The following is a 19,108-nucleotide window of genomic DNA, read 5'->3' as shown; positions in this document are numbered from 1 at the left end:
AATTTCTCCAGAATTCTACTGTTCAACGGCTCCCCCTTCTGCTTCTATTCCTTTCTCTCCTCTCTTCTACCTTCCAAAGTATTTAGATCAATGCTGTCTTGTTAAAATGTTTATTTTATTTTTATTTTTCCTCTAACTCTACTTTTCACTTCTCTATTACCCTCCAGGTACTTTAGTTAGATTGTGAGCCTTCGGGACAGTAAGGGAATTTTTCAAGTACCTTTCTTATTTCTAATCTTAATGTATATTTTCTGTAAACTGCTTAGAACCTAACGGATGTAGCGGTATATAAGAAATAAATTACATTACATTACATTACATTATTAAAGAAATGACAATTTTGCATAAGGTAAAACTCTTTATAGTTTATATATCTTTCCTTTTAACTGTTAAAGGAAAGTTTTATAAACTATAAAGAGTTTTACCTCATGCAAAATTGTCATTTCTTTAATAAGACATTAACTATTTTTTCTGCGGCCCTCCAAGTACCTACAAATCCAAAATGTGGCCCCGCAAAGGGTTTGAGTTTGAGACCACTGTTCTAGAGGAACTCTCTGCCCTTCTAAAGATTAATGTGGTTGAGCCCATTGCACCAGAGGAAGAAGGACGGGAATTCTATTTCAAGTACTTCCTTTTTCCAAAAAAGACAGGCGGGATGCGTCCCATCCTAGACGTAAGGGCCCTGAACAAATATCTGGTCTCCCAGTGATTCAAGAACAAGATTGGCTATGCTTTATGAATTTAAAGAATGCCTACACATTTAGCCCGATACTTCCAAATCATAGGAAATATCTCAGATTTTGGGTGGGAACGTATCACTTCCAGTACCTTTTGGCTTTGCATCAGATCCCAGGGTCATTACCAAATGTCTTGTGATAGTCTTATCATTGTTACCCAGACTGGGAGTTCATGCATTTCCCTACCTGGACAATTGACTGGTGAAGAGCATGAGCAGGAGTTAATGTGGAGAACTCTTTGGTTGTTAGAGCTACTAGCTTTGTTTTAAGCTACCCCTAGTCCCATCTGACCTCAGTCCAACAACTGAAATTCATAGGAGCCCTGCTAGACATAATGCAAGCTTGAGCTTTTCATCCTATGACACAGATGGACACACTAGTTGCCCTGACCACTCAATTTCAAACATGCCAATAGGTCACAGCTCGGCAGATATTGAGGATACTGGACATAAAACATAAAAATAGCCTTACTGGGTCAGACCAATGGTCCATCAAGCCCAGTAGTCCGTCCTCATGATGGCCAATCCAGATCACCAGTACCTGGCAAAAACCCAAAGTGTAGCAACATTTCATTCTACCAATACAGGGCAAGCAGTGACTTCCCCCATGTTTTTCTCAATAACAAACTATGGACTTTTCCTCCAGGAAATTGTCCAAACTTTTTTCTTAAAACCAGCTACGCTATCCGCTTTTACCACAACCTGTGGCAATGCGTTCCAGAGCTTAACTATTCTCCGAGTCTAAAAATATTTCCTCCCATTAGTTTTAAAAGTATTTCCCTGTAACTTCATCAAGTGTCCCCTAGTCCTTGTAATTTTTGACAGTGAAAAATCGATCCTCTTGTACCCATTCTACTCCACTCAAGATTTTATAGACTTCAATCATATCTCCCCTCAGCTGTCTCTTTTCCAAGCTGAAGAGCCCTAATGGGATGGTTCTCAGAACCACCTATCTGGCGGGAAGATCCATCAGCCTGACTGAGCAGGATTATGCAGCTTCATAAGTGGTCTCTCAATATGGGCATTGCCTGGGAGGTCTTCCGAGAGTGAGGTACCCACTCTATGGATATCTTTGCCACACCTCTCAATCACAAGTTCCTCAGTATTCTTCCAGGCTTGGGTAACATGATAAACTAGTATTGGATGCCTTTCTCCTGAGGGACAGGTCTTCTGTATGCATATCCTCCTATACCTCTTATCGGGAAGTTCTATCATAACAGAGTAGTTTTCCATCCTAAGTTCCTTCCTAAGGTTATTGTCCTGCTGACATTCTTGCCCCAAACCTCATGCCCATCCTGGCAAAAGTTCACTGCATAGCTTTGACTGCAAGCGAGCATTGTCCTTTTACATAGAGTGGATTACAGGTGTCCACTCCGCTTTTTTGTTTCTTTTAATCCCAACAATTCTTTTAATCCCAACAACATGGAAGTTGCCATCGGTAGTGCACAATTTTCAGTTGGCTAGTAGATTGCATCTGTTTTACTTATGCCTAGTCCAGACTAACTTTGAAAGGTCATGTCAAGGCTCATAATGTCAGAGCCATGGCTGAGTCGGTAACCCACTTGAGATCATCCTTCATTGAAGAGATATGCAGGCCTGCAACATGGACTTCAGTCCACACATTCACATCTCACTATTGCCTTGAGCAAATCAACTGACATGACTGTTGGTATGTTGAAGCAGTTTTGCAAAATTTGTTCGGGTCCAGAAGCCAATGTCATCCCCCTAGGCCTGTTTTTTCTGTTCCAGGTTGCAGCTCCATAACAGTATATATATGTTTTCAGATTAATTGATCTTTGAATTCACCACTGCAAGTTTCTATTGTCCCGTTCTTGTTTTCGGTGAGCCTGGTAACTAGGGATTCTCACATGTGAGATTATCTTGGCCTGCTTGTCCTCAGAGAAAGCAAATGTAGCAGATGTTCTCAGAGGAGAGCAGGCCAATAATCTCACATATCCTCCCACTCTCCCATAGTAATTGAATTCTTTCTTCTTTAGCTTTATATTGTACTGTTGATCCTGCATGGCTTTCCTGTCCTGTAGATCTAATCTGTTTTCCTGTCTTCCTTCTCCTGCCCCTTAGGCCTCTCTTTCTCTCTACCGTATGCTGTAAATTTTGCGGCTGCCAGCAGCTATTAGAACAGGTCTTCCTCTGACCCTCCTGAGGCTTTCCCTCTACCATCTCCCTCCTGCATGGCAAAAGGAAGTCACACCAGAAGGAAGGACCCTAGGGCTGACTAGAGGAAGGCCTGTTCTAATAGCTGGTGGCAACTGCAAATTTGTAGCATTGCCACAGAAAGCAGAGAGACCAGAAGAGTAGGATGAGGAAGATAGTAAATATAGTAAATGACGGCAGATAAAGACCTGAATGGTCCATCCAATCTGCCTATTAGTTATACTCATTAAAAAATATGATTAAATGAACTTGTCTCTTTTCTTTGATATTTCTGAGCCATAGACTGTAAAGCCCACCTGGTATTGTCCTAGGTTCCAACTACTGAAATTGCCGTTCAAGCTTTCTCCAACCTATCCTGTTTGCAGGATATCTACTGTAAAGTCTGACCAGTAAAATCCTAATATTCCAAGTTAGTGGAGTTCCCATCGATGCCCTCCCCAGCCCATCCTACACGAAATCACCATATAAGACCGTAATTGTAAATTGCTTTAACTGTATTGTAGATTGCAGTATATCAAGTTAATAAATCCAATCTAAACAAAGGAAGACAACCCCAGCCTGTCCAATACCAGCCTTAGTTCTTTAATTTATACCAATCAATTTCTAATTAGAGATCCTCTGTGTTTATCCCAAACTTTTTAAAATTCCATCACCATTTTCCTCTCCACCACTTCCCTCTGGAGGGCATTCCAGGCATCCACCACCCTCTCCATGAAAAAGAATTCCTAACATTACTCCTAAGTCTTCCTCCCTGCAACCTCAAGTTATGCTCCCTAGTTTTACCATTGGGTCTATATTAATACTCTTCAAGTATTTAAACGTCTGTGTTATATCTCCCTGCCCCTCCTCTCCTCCAGAGTATACATATTTAGGTCTTCCAGTCTTCTTGTTTTGCAAAACGTTTTTATTAAATTTTCACATAAAACAACCCAATAAACCAAACAACAACAACAAATTCACAATACAGCAACTAGTAAGCTAATCACCAAACCTCTGCACATTCAAGTACATTGTAAATCCCGAACCATCCCCCATCCACACAACCCCACCCCGCACCTCAGACTCCCACTCCTCAGGAAATACAGAAAAGACCAACAAATAAACCCAAGGCTTACATTCTATACCCCCACCCAAAAAAAAGAGGGCCTCAAGGGAGAAAAGGACAGCTCCCCCACCTGAAAAGAATGCTGTGAAAGTTAATCAATATCCTTCCAAGTCTAGGGATCCCACACCTTATGGTAAAGGGGCATGGTATGACGACGGATTGCTGTCAGCTTGGACATAAGATGTAAATAGTCCAGGCGGACACGAACTGTACACATAAAAGGAAGATTCTTATGTTTCCAACAAGCGGTAATTTCCAGCCATGCTGCCGAAAACAAGTGCAGAGCAAATCTATGTTCTGATTTGGTAAAACCCGGGATCGGGGCAGTTAACAAGCAACAAGCCATCAACAAAGGACAATGCTTGCCCATCATTATGACCAGCAGCTTGCCAACCCCCTGCCAATAAAGCTTGACGGCAGGACAACACTACCACACATGACAAAAATCGCCCCTCTGCCCACAGCCACGCCAACAGAGCACCGAGTCAGATCTGATATAGTCTACCTGGGGTGTAATACCAGCCGTAATCAATAATAATAATTTCTTTAGCGCGTATGTGCACTTCTAACTTGGTGGCTCCGTGCGTCCGTAGCCGGCAGAGAAATTATAGTAGAAAAAAAAGTTGGTAAAGTGTGTGCGAGCACACGTGAGGTGCGCGTGTTCCATTTTCTTCTCCCAGCAGCGGTTATTATGTGCCAGTTGCCGTTTGATTTTTTTAAAAAAAGGTAGGTGGAGAAGGCACGCAATCTCCATAAGATCCCCAATATTCCCCCGACATCCCCGACCTCCACCGACATCCCCCTGATATCTCCACACACACAGACATGGGCCAAACAGACAGGACTGACAGAAAAGGTGGCAGTGAAAGACACAGAAGGACAAACAGACAGACAGCATCCAAGGAGAGAGAGAGAGACAAAGAAAAAAAAAACACCAGACAGACATCTAGTCTAGCACCCGTTAATGTAACGGGCTTAAACACTATCCCCCTGACATCTCCACACACATGGACAGGGGCCAAACAGACAGGACTGACAGAAAAGGTGGCAGTGAAAGACACAGAAGGACAGGGAGCCAAACAGACGGGACATTGACAGACTGACAGAAAATGTGCTCGGGAGGGGGGAGACAGAAGGGGGCCACGGAGAGACAGTCAGAGAGAGGGAAAAGGGGCTGCTATGTGGGGAGGGGTGTGACAGTTTTGCTATGGGGGGGAAATACAGAAGGGGACCAAGGAGAGACAGTCAGGCAGACAGGGGGCCAGGGAGAAAGACAGACAGACAGCAGCGAGAGACAAAGAAAAAAAGACATACAATCAGCCAGCGTCCAAGGAGAGAGAGAAAAAGGAAAAAAAAAAAACCCAGATAGCGGACAAGGAGAGAGAGAGAAAGAAAGAATGACAGAAGGAAATACAGACAGACAGTAGCCAAGGAGAGAGAGAGAAAGAAAGAATGACAGACAGAAAGAAAGACAAACAGACAGGGGGCCAGGGAGAGTCACAGACATAAAGAATGACAGACAGACAGACAGCATCCAAGGAGAGAGAGAGACAAAGAAAAACAAACAAACCAGACAGACATCTATTCTAGCACCCATTAATGTAATTGGCTTAAACACTAGTATAATATATATCCATTTTCAATGAAAGCATAAGACACGGAAATGGCAAACAAGAATTTATACAAGGAGCGCCATGCAGAAGGAGAAAAGTGCCCCCCTCCCCGCCCCTCAGATCCACCTCCCATTGAGTCTTACAAGGGTCAGCCGGGGAAATATGAGTCAAGAGCGCTTGATACAATCATGAATTACCCCCCCCCTGCCCAGTGCCCAATAATAGGGCCAATTCCAATTTCATAGTGCTCAAACAAAAATCCCAAAAAGTGCTTATTTAGGAACGAACGCAATTGAGTATAATAAAAAGAATCCACCGCCAACAACCCAAACTCATCCTGCAAGTAGTCAAAAGAGCGCACATGAGTCTCCGACCACACTTGCCCCAAGGTGCAAAGACCTACACAAGCCCACAGTGTGAGGAAGGGCTCCTCACCGCCGGGGAAAAACCCCAGTGTCAAACATATAAGTGTCTGGCGGAAATACAATCTGTCTGGAAACAACTGTCGCCGTACCTGTAACCAAACATGCAAAGTACTATACAAATAAGGATTAGGAGCGTGGGTATAATGCCGTAAAATGCCTATCGGCGCTCAAGGTAATTTCCATAATGAGATAATAACGAGATAACTTTTTGAACTAGCCGCCCTCGGGGGGAAGCGGACCACCAATCTTCGCCCCTGCACAGCCGGAGAGGAGCGTGGGAGCACTGCTCCGCCCCCCCTCCTGAACTAGCAGGAGCCCGACACTTCTCAAAAGAAGCCGCACCACCGGAGCGCGGCCTTTTTGAACTAGCCGTGCTCGGGGGGGAAGCGGACCACCAATCTTCGCCCCTGCACAGCCGGAGAGGAGCGTGGGAGCACTGCTCCGCCCCCCTCCTGAACCAGCAGGAGCCCGACACTGCTCAAAAGAAGCCGCACCACCGGAGTGCGGCCTTTTTGAACTAGCCGCGCTCGGGGGGAAGCGGACCACCAATCTTCGCCCCTGCACAGCCGGAGAGGAGCGTGGGAGCACTGCTCCGCCCCCCTCCTGAACCAGCAGGAGCCCGACACTGCTCAAAAGAAGCCGCACCAACGGCGTGCAGCCATTCGCGTGCCGTCGAAGGTGCACGTCAAAGGCGCGTGCGCCTTAGCATGCGCCTTTGCGAAGCACCAGCGTGAGGCGCCCGCCGATACCAGCACCCAGAACCCTTACAATCGAAGCCCAGATCACAGAGATGACCACGGACCTCCATTACAGGCACAAACACTGCAGCCCGACTAAGACACAGCCGGCTCAATCTAGAAAGGACCCCCTTCCCATGAGTCAGACCCAACAGCACCGACTCGCCAGTCTCCCGGTCCCACGGCAACAGACCTGTTAACCCAACCGGATAAGTATTATTGCTACTTAATTACTCTACTGTTTAACCTTGCTAGTACTTTGCACACTGTAACTAGTACTTTGCATACTGCAGCTAATACCTGTATACTGTAGAGCAGCACCCTGCACATAATCACCTCACAACAGCTGCTAACAAATCCTTATAATCCAGTATAATCAAGTTAACAAACCCCTCTTACCGCTCTGAGACTCTATCGGACTCTAACCCGTAAACTGCCTTGTATTGCTTTAGATACTGTACTAGACTATATTGGATCATATTGGATGAGTATTGCATTGGATTATACTGTATTGTATTGTACCGGACTATTCTGCATGATAGTACACTGCACTATATGATATTATACTGGACTCTACTATACCGCTCTCGATCCCGCAAACTCCCAAACCATTCCCACTGCAGCAGGACGAGCCCTTCACAATGGCCTGGCCAAACAAACACCAACTCGCAGCACTACTCCTACTCTACCTGCTAACCACCAGGCTCTGCAACGCAGACCACTCTAATGCATCCCCCATCCCCATCCACTTCACTCTACACCGATCGGTAAAACCCAAAACCCCTACTTACACTCACCACATCACACAAGACCATCCCCATACCTATTCGCCCATTATCCCCCCCCCCCGCCTTCACAAACCGACCAAGTCCCACCCAAAAAAACCAAGAACCCTAAAAAATCTTGCTTACTCCCACTACTCCCCAATCGACCACTCCAACCATCAGTCCCTACTTGGCTTCTACCTAAACATCAGATCAATGAGGAACAAATTATCTCTGATTAAAGATTGGCTGATTGAAACTAACCCCGACTTCGTCCTCCTCACTGAAACCTGGTTGCTTTCAGATAAAGACATCATCATTAAAGATTGTCTACCATCAGGATTCAAGATTCTCTCACTAGCCAGAACATGGGGAAGAGGAGGAGGACTAGCAATAATCTTCTGAGATCACCTAAATGCTACCATTCTCAACACAATATCCTCGCCCAACTCCGAAATTCTGACCATCTCCCTAACATCAAAATCATTGCCCTCCTCATTAACCATAACTTTATTCTATATACCCCCCAAAAAATGGACCACGACCAAAGAGGACTTCGAAGAATCCCTTCTAACCAACTCTTTAACAAGCCCCTACAACCTACTATGCAGGGATATCAACCTACACCTCGAGCAAACTGACCAACCAGAAATCTCGGATCTTTGGTCACTGCTCTCCCAACTAGGCTATGACAAACACCCACCGGTCACAACCCACCAAAGAGGTCATCAGTTAGATCTGGTGACTCTCTCCTCCAAGGAACAGGCCAATCCCACATTTTACTGGAAACAAGGCAACTGGTCAGACTCCCTTTGGTCCGACCACCGTCACCATTGGATGCCAACTCAAACCCGCTAAACGCACCAAAACAAGAATCATCAAAACCCACACTACTAGAGAAAAGATTGACCCAACGGAATTCTGGTCCCGTTTCGAAACCAATTCCAATCCAACCGATGAAACGGAACAACTCATGACCTCCTGGATCCAGGAGAGTACTAACATACTAAACGAGATTGCCCCTATAAAAACCCGCAAAATTAGAACCCCTAACCAAGAGGGCTGGTTTGATCCTGAACTGCTGCGATGCAAGAAGGATCTTAGAAAAGCCGAACGACTATGGCAAAAATCCGGAACCCCAGAACACAGATTGGCCTGGAGACTAAAATTAAAAAATTACAAAAACCTTACTAAAGAAAAAAGAAAAAATTTCTACTCCCACAAAATATAAAAACCAACAGTAGTAATCTCTTCAAACTGGTTAATGACCTATACAGCATAGAGACCTTCACAAACATACACGAAGAATCCCCTTAACTGCCAACTCCCTTGCTGACTTCTTTAACACCAAGATTCAAAAATTAAGATCTACACTACCCACCAGGCCCAATCCCCTCGAGTTGTTCCCCATTCTCCCAGACTTGTATTGATCAAACCCAGAACCAGGAGCCAGAGTAGACCTTAGTTGGAAACAATTCGCAGTTATCGACTGGCAAACCTTCAATACTTACTACAACAAATATACACACTCCCACTGCAATCTGGACACATGCCCACCAAATATCATGAAAACTGCACCCCCCCCTCTTTAAAGCAAAAATGATGACTTGGGTTAATTACCTATTATCCTCAGGAAACTTCCCGTCTGAACAAGGTCATATTATGATCACCCCAATTATAAAAAACGCGAAAGAACCACCTAATTCACCATCTAATTACAGACCGATCGCCAGCATCCCCTTATTTACCAAAATAGCGGAGGGTCTGGTAAAGGCGGAACTCTCCGCTTACCTAGAAAAATTCAATATTCTAAGCGACTATCAATCAGGCTTTCGCACGGACCACAGAACTGAAACCATCATGCCCAGCAGTCCACTCACGCGGCGGCCCATCAGGTCCAGGTTCTGTATAGTATAGTATAGATAGATATAGTCCACTGCTCAGGCAATGGGCTTGATGGGCCGCCGCGGGAGCGGACCGCTGGGCAGGATGGACCTATGGTCTGACTCAGCGGAGGCAACTTCTTATGTTCTTAATCCTCTATCTATACCCTTCTATTCCCCTTTTCCTTCAGGAAATTATCCAATCCCTTCTTGAACCCCAATACTGTACTTTGTCCTATCACACCCTCTGGAAGCGCATTCCAGGTGTCCACCACCCTTTGGGTGAAGAATAACTTCCTAGCATGCCCTCTTGTTCTTGTAGTTTTCAAAAGTTTGAAGAATCTGTCCCTCTCCACTTTCTTTCTCTATGCCCTTCATGATCTTGTAAGTCTCTATCGAGTCCCCTCTAAGCCTCTGCTTTTCCAGGGAAAAGAGCCCCAATTTCTCCAATCTTTCAGCATATGAAAGGTTTTTTATCAATCGTGTCGCTCTTTTCTGAACCCTCTCGCCATATCCTTCTTAAGGTACGGTGACCAATATTGGACGCAGTACTCCAGGTGCGGGCGCACCATCGCCTGATACAACGGCAGGATAACTTCTTTCGTTCTGGTTGTAATACCTTTCTTGATAATACTTAGCATCCTGTTCGCCTTCTTAGAGGCCACTGCGCACTGTGCCGACGGCTTCATTGTCTTGTCCACTATTACGCCCAAGTCCTTCTCTTGGGTACTTTCACCCATTACCAGCCCTCCCATCGTATAGCTGTACTTTGGGTTTCTGTTTCCTACATGCAAGACTTTGCATTTCTTTATATTAAACTTCATCTGCCATCTCGTCGCCCACTCTCCTAGTTTGTTCAGGTCCCTTTGTAAATCTTCAGTCCTCTTTAGTCCTAATTCCACTAAATAGTTTGGTGTCATCTGCAAATTTTATTACTTTGTACTTCGTCCCTGTTTCTAGATCATTTATGAATACATTGAACAGCAGCGGTCCGAGTACTGACTCCTGCGGAACACCACTCGTGACCCTCCTCCAGTCCGAGTAGTGACCTTTCACTCCTACCCTTTGCCAACCAATTTTTGATCCATCTGTGTACGTCTCCTTTCACCCCATGGTTCTCCAGTTTCCGTAGTAGGCGTTCGTGGGGTACCTTATCAAAGGCTTTTTGGAAATCTAGTATACGATGTCTGTGGGGTCCCCTTTGTCCATCAATTTGTTAATTCCTTCGAAGAAGTGCAATAAGTTCGTTAGGCACGATCTTCCCTTGCAGAAGCCATGTTGGCTTGTTTTCATCAGATTATTCCTTTCTAGATGCTCATCGATGCTGTCTTTTATCAGCGCTTCCGCCATCTTCCCCGGAATCGAAGTCAAACTTACCAGTCTGTAGTTTCCCGGGTCACCTCTCGATCCTTTTTTAAAGATGTGCGTAACATTAGCTATCTTCCAATCCTCCGGGATCATGCCCGTTTTCAGGGATAGATTGCAGACCCGCTGTAGTAGTTCCGCTATTTCCTCCTTTAGTTCTTTCAATATCCTAGGGTGGATTCCGTCCGGGCCTGGAGATTTGTCAGTTTTTAATCTATCTATCTGCTTGTGTATGTCTTCAAGGCTTACCTCCATGGATGTTAATTTTTCTGATTGATCTCCTTTGAAGATTTTTTCAGGTTCCGGCACGTTGGCTGTGTCCTCTTTTGTAAATTCTGACGAAAAAAACATGTTTAGTCTATCCGCCACTTCTTTTTCCTCCTTCACCACTCCTTTCCTATCTCCGTCATCCAGCAGTCCCACCTCCACTTTCTTCCGTGAACTGCATGGTATCCACTCCATTCTCAGATGTAATTTTGCTAGCCAATCGCGGCCCTTCTCCAGGTCTTTCTTCCATGAACAAAGATTCTAGGAAGGTAATTGGATTGCCTTTCAGACATGGGTGTAGAAGAGAATCTAAACAGTGCAGTGAATGAATAGGAAAATAAGTGTCTATTAAATGCTGGAAATATTCCTTGATTCCAGCAGCGATGGATGAATCTATTTCAGTAACAGTAAAATGCCTGAGCAGCTGGGCACATGATGGAAGGGCGTTGCAGAAAGTAGGAGTCTGATCAGCAAACAAAACTCTTATTGAAAACCAAAAACAAGAGGCTAAAGAGATGTCAAATAATCAACCAAGTCAATACTTTATTAAATTAAGAAACAGAAAAAATAGACACAGTCTGTGGTGTAATGTCCATATAACTTAGGCTGGATGAAGCCTAGATTGTCCCATTACACCATAGACTGTGTTTATTTTTGTGTTTCTTAATTTAATAAAGTATTCCCTTGGTTGATTATCGGACATCTCTTTTGCCTCTTGTTTTTGGTTTTCTGCGATATTGTTGAGGCAAAATTCTTCTTTCCATTTTTTGTTGACAAGACTCTTCTTGCCATATCAAAGGAAGACAAGACACAAAATATATCATTTAACTGTAGTATTATTTTAATCCAAAAGCAGCTTCTGCAGTTTTTCTGTTTGGTTTTTTTTTTTTTTTTAATCATTGAAGTCAGTTACCAATTGTCTAAGATGTGTTACGTTTTTATATATTGATACTAGTCTTAAGTTTTTAGGGAATGACACAGGGACAAAGTTTTTCCCAGTCCCCACCCCACGGTTAACTGCAGATACCTGCCTCCGTGTCATTTTCTAATGTGAACTCACACCAGCTAGTAGATAGATCATCATGCATTTGGTGGAAAAATCTGATTAACCACCATCTTGATGCTGGACTGCATTGTAATGTTAATAGTTTGTTTAATTATTTCATTAGAGGAGCAGGGATACTTAACTAAATATAAAGTTCTTTTAAGTTCATTTGGTTTATTTTATGCTATTATTTTATGTTTGCTTCTCAATAAACTGCAAAGGAATAATCCGTTATTAAGAGTTAATCTGTTGCTAAGGGTGAAAATCCACAAATAAGACATGTGGCAAAAAGATCTATTTTATCTTTCTAATTGGCTTAGGACCTAGAAATGTTTAGGCCTGAGGTGGGAAGGGAATCAAACACTAATTGAAAGATTTCAATTAGCCTATTGTTTATAATTCATTTTTAATGCAGTAATAGAAAACTTTTAACTAGCCCATTATTTAACTTTTAAATAAGCACAAAATTTATCAGTTTAACATACAATCTACTTTTTCCCAAGAGCTTTAAGTGACAGTTTCCAAACAGATAAATACACATTCAGATTCCTTACCAGCAGAGGCAGATCCTGTCTCATCACTCCTTGAGGTATTCTGTCAATGAGAATAGGTAAAAACTGCACAGTCCTGTGCAAAATTGGTAGACACTAATCCAAAATTACATTACTCATTGCTGTTGTTGTTACAACAAAGGCTTCCATCAAGTTTTGAGTTAAAGAATGTAAAGACTTGTGCCATCAAAGTTTAATTAATTTTTAATGTTTTTATGATTATTTTTTAATGTTGAAAATGTACAGTTGTGTACAACCATGAAACAAACTCCTGTGCATTCTGTTATGTTTTTTTTAACATTTAATATATTGAGCTTTACAAAAAAGATTACAGAAATGACATTAACCAAACCCCTATAACATTCACAATCTCCCCCCACCCAGTTAATACCCTTCAAAACCTGTCATCAAGACCAAAATAGAAGTTAAGCACCCGAAAAGGGAAAAAGCTGGCAGACAACAAACAGACAATATAAATATCCCCACTCCAAGATATAAGTTCAAAAGCCCCTGCTACCAGACAAACCTCCCACGCCCATCAACCCTACATTCTCTCCTATCATCAGAGAGGAAACTAAAAATCTAGCTGAAGAATTAAATGAGATACTGAGAGAGTTGTACTCTTATACTCTCCCATAGGACATCTGCCCATTACAATCCAAACCCTATTTACTAGAAGTTATCCTATCCCTCCAAATATATATATATATATATATATATATATATATATTAAAAAAAAACCAACAATGATTTAATTGTACAAGCATGAATAAGCTCTGTATGAAAACAAAAGAGCTTGGATCTCTTGCTGGGATGCCAACAAGAGAGCTCTATTAGTAGGAGTAGAGCAGTCTCCATATCTATGACGGTCTTCCTTAACCCGCTGTTCAAATTGTAAAATCTGTTGGTCTTAGAGATATTTGGAGTATTGAGATTAAGCATCAAATTAATGCATCTCAATGGACATGTATTTGGTTTTGGAGGATGAGATGTACAATGTCTACGTCTATGAGGCAAACATGGTTTTTCCTGTTGCATAGAGCACTCTGGACCCCTGTTCGTTTACAAAAATTGGATTGCTCTAAGTCTAATAGATGTTGGCATTGTCATCTTGAAGCTGGAATTTTAGATCATTTATTGTTTTATTGTCCATTCATTAAGGCTTTTTGGGAGTCTATTTGGGATCAAATAAATTGCCTGTTGGAGAATCATGTAGCATTGTTTCATGACACAATTTTATTTGGCATGTCTATGAGAGCTAAATGTCAAATATCAGCTAATAATAACAAGCTTTTAATCAAGTTTCAAGTTTATTAAATTTTGATTTTACGCAATATCAAATATTTCAAGGCGTATTACATAATTGAAATGTACAATAAAAAAACTAGGGTGACAAATACAAATAAGACAAAATTATACAAACTAATCATTATGTATTATTAATACAAACTGAAACAAGTGGGTAAAGAAAAAATGGAATTACAATTTAAAAAAAAAAAAAAATTTTAACAATTAAGGTTTATACATAAGGGTAGGGTAGGTGAGAAAAGTAATGAAGGAAAGAAAGAGAGAAAGAAAAAAAAAAAAAGATGTTTTGATAGAAAAGAAAGAAATGTAAGATTAAAAGAACTCTTATAATTTCTATGTTGATGTTCTACATATTTGATTCCTTTGATGTTCTGCATATTTGATTCCTAAAGGATAAATATTGTGTTTATTATCATTATCTATTTATGTATTGAATGCATCTCTATAAAGAATGCTTTTCAAACCATGTTTAAATTTGTCTAGTGATGTTTCGTTACGTAAATAAATAGGTAGATTATTCCACAGTTGAGGTGCTTGCACTGAAAATATAGTTGTTCTTCTTGTCCCAATTATTTTTAATGAAGGGATAGTTAGTAAATTTTGTTGTGTTGATCTTAGCGTCCTTAACGAAGAATAAGGGATTAATAGTCTATCTAGAAATAATGGCGCGTGTACTTGTTGGATTTTAAATGTTAGTAATGCAATTTTAAATGTAATTCTATGTATAATTGGTAACCAGTGTGCATCTTGTAAAAGATGATATTAACAGGAGTTGCCATCCAACAAATAACTTATAATTGGAAGGACTGTAATAGACTGAATTATTGTTTTTGGTGGAATTCAGTTTGTCATGTGTATAAAATGGAAAGAGCGTTGGCAGTTCAAAAAGGTTATTATAATATATTTAAGGATGTGTGGGGACCATTATTAAATTATAGTAATGAATAAGTTACACTTTTCCCAATTTTAATATACATGTGGATTTGGAGTGGGGGGTTGTATTTTTCATTAAGAATATATATATGAATGTCATAAGATATTATTTTCAGGTAGTATATTTTAGTTATATATGAATCTGGGAGGGGTGTGAGGGTTAAATCTTTCTTGGTGTATGATATTGAAGATTTTTCAAGTGATATATTATAATTGTTTGATACTTACTGTGCACTTGATGTAAGTTATAAAATGAATAAAGAATTAAAAAAAAAAAAATACAATTTCTATATGACATTTTATATGAAATCCCTTATATAGAAGATGTCTTATTATGATCTGTATATTCCATCAAAACAGTTTTCCTCTTACCAGCATCTGATAAATGATCTCCTGGAAATCAGGAAGTATATGGTATGCTCTGCATTTGATGCTTTTTATATCGCTTTTCATACTTCTGCAGTCTCAATAGCTATATGCGGACATGCCTGACTGAGAATCTCTGATCCAGATGCTAACATCCATCTAATATACCCTGTATAGGGGATGATTTATGTAGAGATTGGATAGAGGAAGCCTCACAAAAATTTAAAAAAACATACTGATTGCATGACTACTTTGTCCTCCAAATCTCACCAGTCTCAACCATCACGTAAATATACATGTGTCTTTCAGAGGTCCGCATACTGTTCAAAGCAGAGATATCGCCAGTCTTCTGCAACTGTGAGCTCAGTGACTTAGTGGTTTCTTAGATAAGAGACAGCACCAGACCGCTCTGTCAACTCAATCCAAACAAAAGTCCCTTTCACTTACTTCTGGGAGCAGAGTCTGTATTTCTCAGCCTCGTCCTCAGACTCTACCTACAGGAAGTTGTCTTACCCATTACCATCTACACTGAATCTTAACATCAGATATATGGGTCCCCCAAGTTGTCAGTCAGGGTAATGCCCTTCACTTTCAAATGAAACCTCTGAACCACCCTCCAAAAGTCTCTTCAACTCCCAGCAATAAAATTTCCTTCTTCAAGAGCTCTCAGCCCTCCTCCAGCTCAATATGATAGAACAAGTTCCTCTGCAGGAGAGGGGCCGAGGGTTCTAGTCCAAATATTTTCTCATACTGAAAAAGACCAGAGGCCTCCATCCCATTCTAGACCACTGAGCTCTGAACAGATACTTGGTGAAGAAGTTTTGTATGATCTCGCTGAGAATCCTACTTACCACTGTTAGAAAAGAACAACTGCCTTTGCTCTCTGGATCTCAAAGAAGCATATACCCATATTCCCATTCTACCTGCTCACAGAAAATACCTCTGCTTTCAGGTAGGAACACAGTACAAGATGCAGGCAGTCTTCAAGATATAAAGTGACGCTGCACTTGTGGACTGTCCATACCAAGCTCCGTATATGACGTCACCTATATGTAAGAATATCTGTTTGCTGTCCTTGGATAACACCTGTTAAAGTAACTTTGCTAAACCCATTTATTCTGTGCTTGTATGATGGTAATTTTCTATTGTTGTTAATGCTTCATTAAAAAAAAAAGTTTGGAGCTGTTATGAAATGTTACAAATCCTGTTTTTATGCTAGGAGTTGAGAGAAGTACTTCAAGAACATGATTGGTCTTTTCATGAAGCACTAGAGGCTCTGAAGTTGTTTGCTGAAGATGAAGGTAAACATATTTTTGTTTCTTGCAATAATGTAATGTTCCAGTAGTATAGATTAGAATTGCTATTACATCTAATTCTTTTCTTCTGTTAATTTATTCAGGTTTCTCTCTCTCTTAGTTATGTATGTTTAATAATTATGTAATTAGACTGTGTATTCTATATAATACATTCTCCTAAAAAAGGAATTTGATATAAATTTCAAGCCAACCAGTCAGCTTTTCAATATTATTATAAGCAGTTGGTAATCTGCAAACCAGTTCAGTTTTATTATTTTTCTTTCAATTGCTGAAGATATATGTACAAAGAGACAATCAGGCACACACACAGGGCTAGATGCACTAAGTCCCTGATCATCTGGTTTAGCGATCAATTGTATTTGCCGACCTGATGCTCCAAACAGCTCACCACGTGGTCGTATATTCTCCGATTCTGACATGCAAATGAGTCATTAAGACTAAAACTAGGCATCCGATTGCCCCTTCCCCCACCGCTCCAGCCAAAATTGGCAGGAGGGATGCCTACTCCTTCCTGCTGCCGCAAACACTCCCCCCCCCAACACACACACTGACCCCTCCCTGCAAGGCTGCTTTCCCCAAACTGGCTCTGCACGTGTCAAAGTCGATCGCAGAGCAACTGGTTGGATGGGATTATGGCGAACCTCCTTGCAAATCATTTGCATAGAAACTTGTTGGAACATCAATTGCTGTTCCACAATCAGCCAAAAAATCAGCCAACAGCAACTCACACGGTCTTATAGATCGAGTTTAGTGCATCTAGCCCACAGTGACATGGGGGGAAGAGATGTAGGCATGAGCCACAAACTAGATGCCTTATCTCTTAATTAGATGATCAAAAGTTCTGTGCTCATGCCACATACTTCTAATGACAAAATCTTTGGTAAAGTTAACAAGGAACCATTGAGCTATGGTCTTCATAGTTTGTTTGCTCATACAGATCTAACTTCCATCACTTCAAAATTAGTCCTTGAAGAAACCAAGTTTGGATAAATCATTTTCTTGTATTTGTTTTTTACTTCATTGCACATTGCTTTGTAGTAGTTTTAAACTGGAGAAAGTATTTTATAAATATTGAATTTATTCTACGTGAACATTAACCCCTTCTTTTACTATGCTTTTTAGCTCACGGTAAATATTAGCACGCGCTAAACGCTAACACATGCATGTTATCCTATGAATGTGTTAGCGGTTAGCGCACGTGTTGATTTAGCGCGGGTTAAATGCTTAGCTCACCTTTGTAAAAGAGGGCCTAAGTCTCTGGCTCAGAACCTGAATGCATTAAACTTCTTGGATCTGTATAAAAAAGTATCTGAAATCATTCTGCCTTTTACAAAAAGCTTCATCTGAAGGACTTTTGGGTTAAAAAATAAAAATAAATGGAAGAATTTTGTAATTTTTGAGGAGTCGTCCCTAGATCAGGGGTGATCAATCTTTCATGCACCAGTGGCCAAGGAGCCAGATTATATAGTGCCAAAAAGCATCAATTTTGGGGTCAGAGGTTTTAAAAAACATTATATTATTATGATTATTTGTATGCATTTTTTCTGTTTACCTATTAAGCATCTCTCCAGACTGGTACAGTTCATTGATGGGTAATAGCTCACCATGACCAGCAGGTGGAGACTGAGACAAAACTTTGGCTGTAATACTAATAGCTGTGCTTCCCTCTAGTGACGTCTAACTTGTCTGTTCTCAGCAGGTGTGGTAAGCTGTGTCCATCTTCCCTTGGTTAGTGTAGGTCTGTTGGAAGTTGTTTAGTGGCCTTCTTGTTCCCATTTGGTGCCGGACTGAGTTTGGGGGGGGACCCTTTCGGGGGTCCGTCCAACTTCAGGGGTGTTACACTCGACTGGTCATGAGTTGAGTCCTGCCCCCCATTTCCTCCACCTCCCCAAAATTTTTCTAGAGGTGCCTCAGCTTTAAGCCTTCAGTTCAATGTTATTGCTTTTTATTGCTAACCAGCACTTTTTCCCTTACCTAGGTCGCGTATTGCACAATAAGCACTTTTAAAGGGAAAAAGTGCTCGTGCTCCAGCCGCCACTCTCTCTCTCTGTCTGTCTGTGTCTCTCTCTCTCTTTCTGTCTGTCTGTGTCTCTCTCTCTCTTTCTGTCTGTCTGTGTCTCTCTCTCTCTCTCTCTCTGTCTGTCTTTAGAGATCCAGGCATTTCTCCCACCTCCTCTACCACATCCAACATTTTTCTCTCTCTCATCCCCCAGAACATGTGCATTTTTCACTACTGCCTACCATGCCCCAAGCCCATTTCTCCTTCTGTCACTCTTCTCCAGCACCATGCCACATCTCTCCCTCTATCACTATATGCAACATTCTTTCCCCTTGCATCCTCTTCAATCTGTCCTTCTGTTCCCATTCCACCAGCATATCCAACATTTCTCCCTCTCATCCTTCTGTTTCCCATGCATCAACCAAGTACTCCACACCAAGTTAGTGCCCCCTCTCACTGACACACTCATGCCCAACAATTCTCCCTTTCTATTCCCTCCTTCCTATGTCCCAAGTTAGTG

The 19,108-nt window shown here is 41.5% G+C and overlaps 1 protein-coding gene across 3 annotated transcripts in view; it reads left to right on the top strand.

Moving 5' to 3' along the window:
* SMARCAD1 (SWI/SNF-related, matrix-associated actin-dependent regulator of chromatin, subfamily a, containing DEAD/H box 1) overlaps window positions 1-19,108 on the top strand; it is a 270,689-nt gene that overhangs the window by 83,672 nt on the left and 167,909 nt on the right. For all 3 annotated transcript variants that reach the window (XM_033958219.1, XM_033958199.1, XM_033958210.1), the window contains exon 8: window positions 16,493-16,574. In XM_033958219.1, coding sequence (XP_033814110.1) covers window positions 16,493-16,574 — 82 coding nt within the window. The remainder of the gene's footprint in view (window positions 1-16,492; window positions 16,575-19,108) is intronic.

Source organism: Geotrypetes seraphini, chromosome 1 (genome assembly GCF_902459505.1).
Source record: "Geotrypetes seraphini chromosome 1, aGeoSer1.1, whole genome shotgun sequence".
In the NCBI taxonomy this organism is placed as follows: Eukaryota; Metazoa; Chordata; class Amphibia; order Gymnophiona; family Dermophiidae; genus Geotrypetes; species Geotrypetes seraphini.
This window is presented reverse-complemented; position numbering and strand designations above follow the sequence as displayed.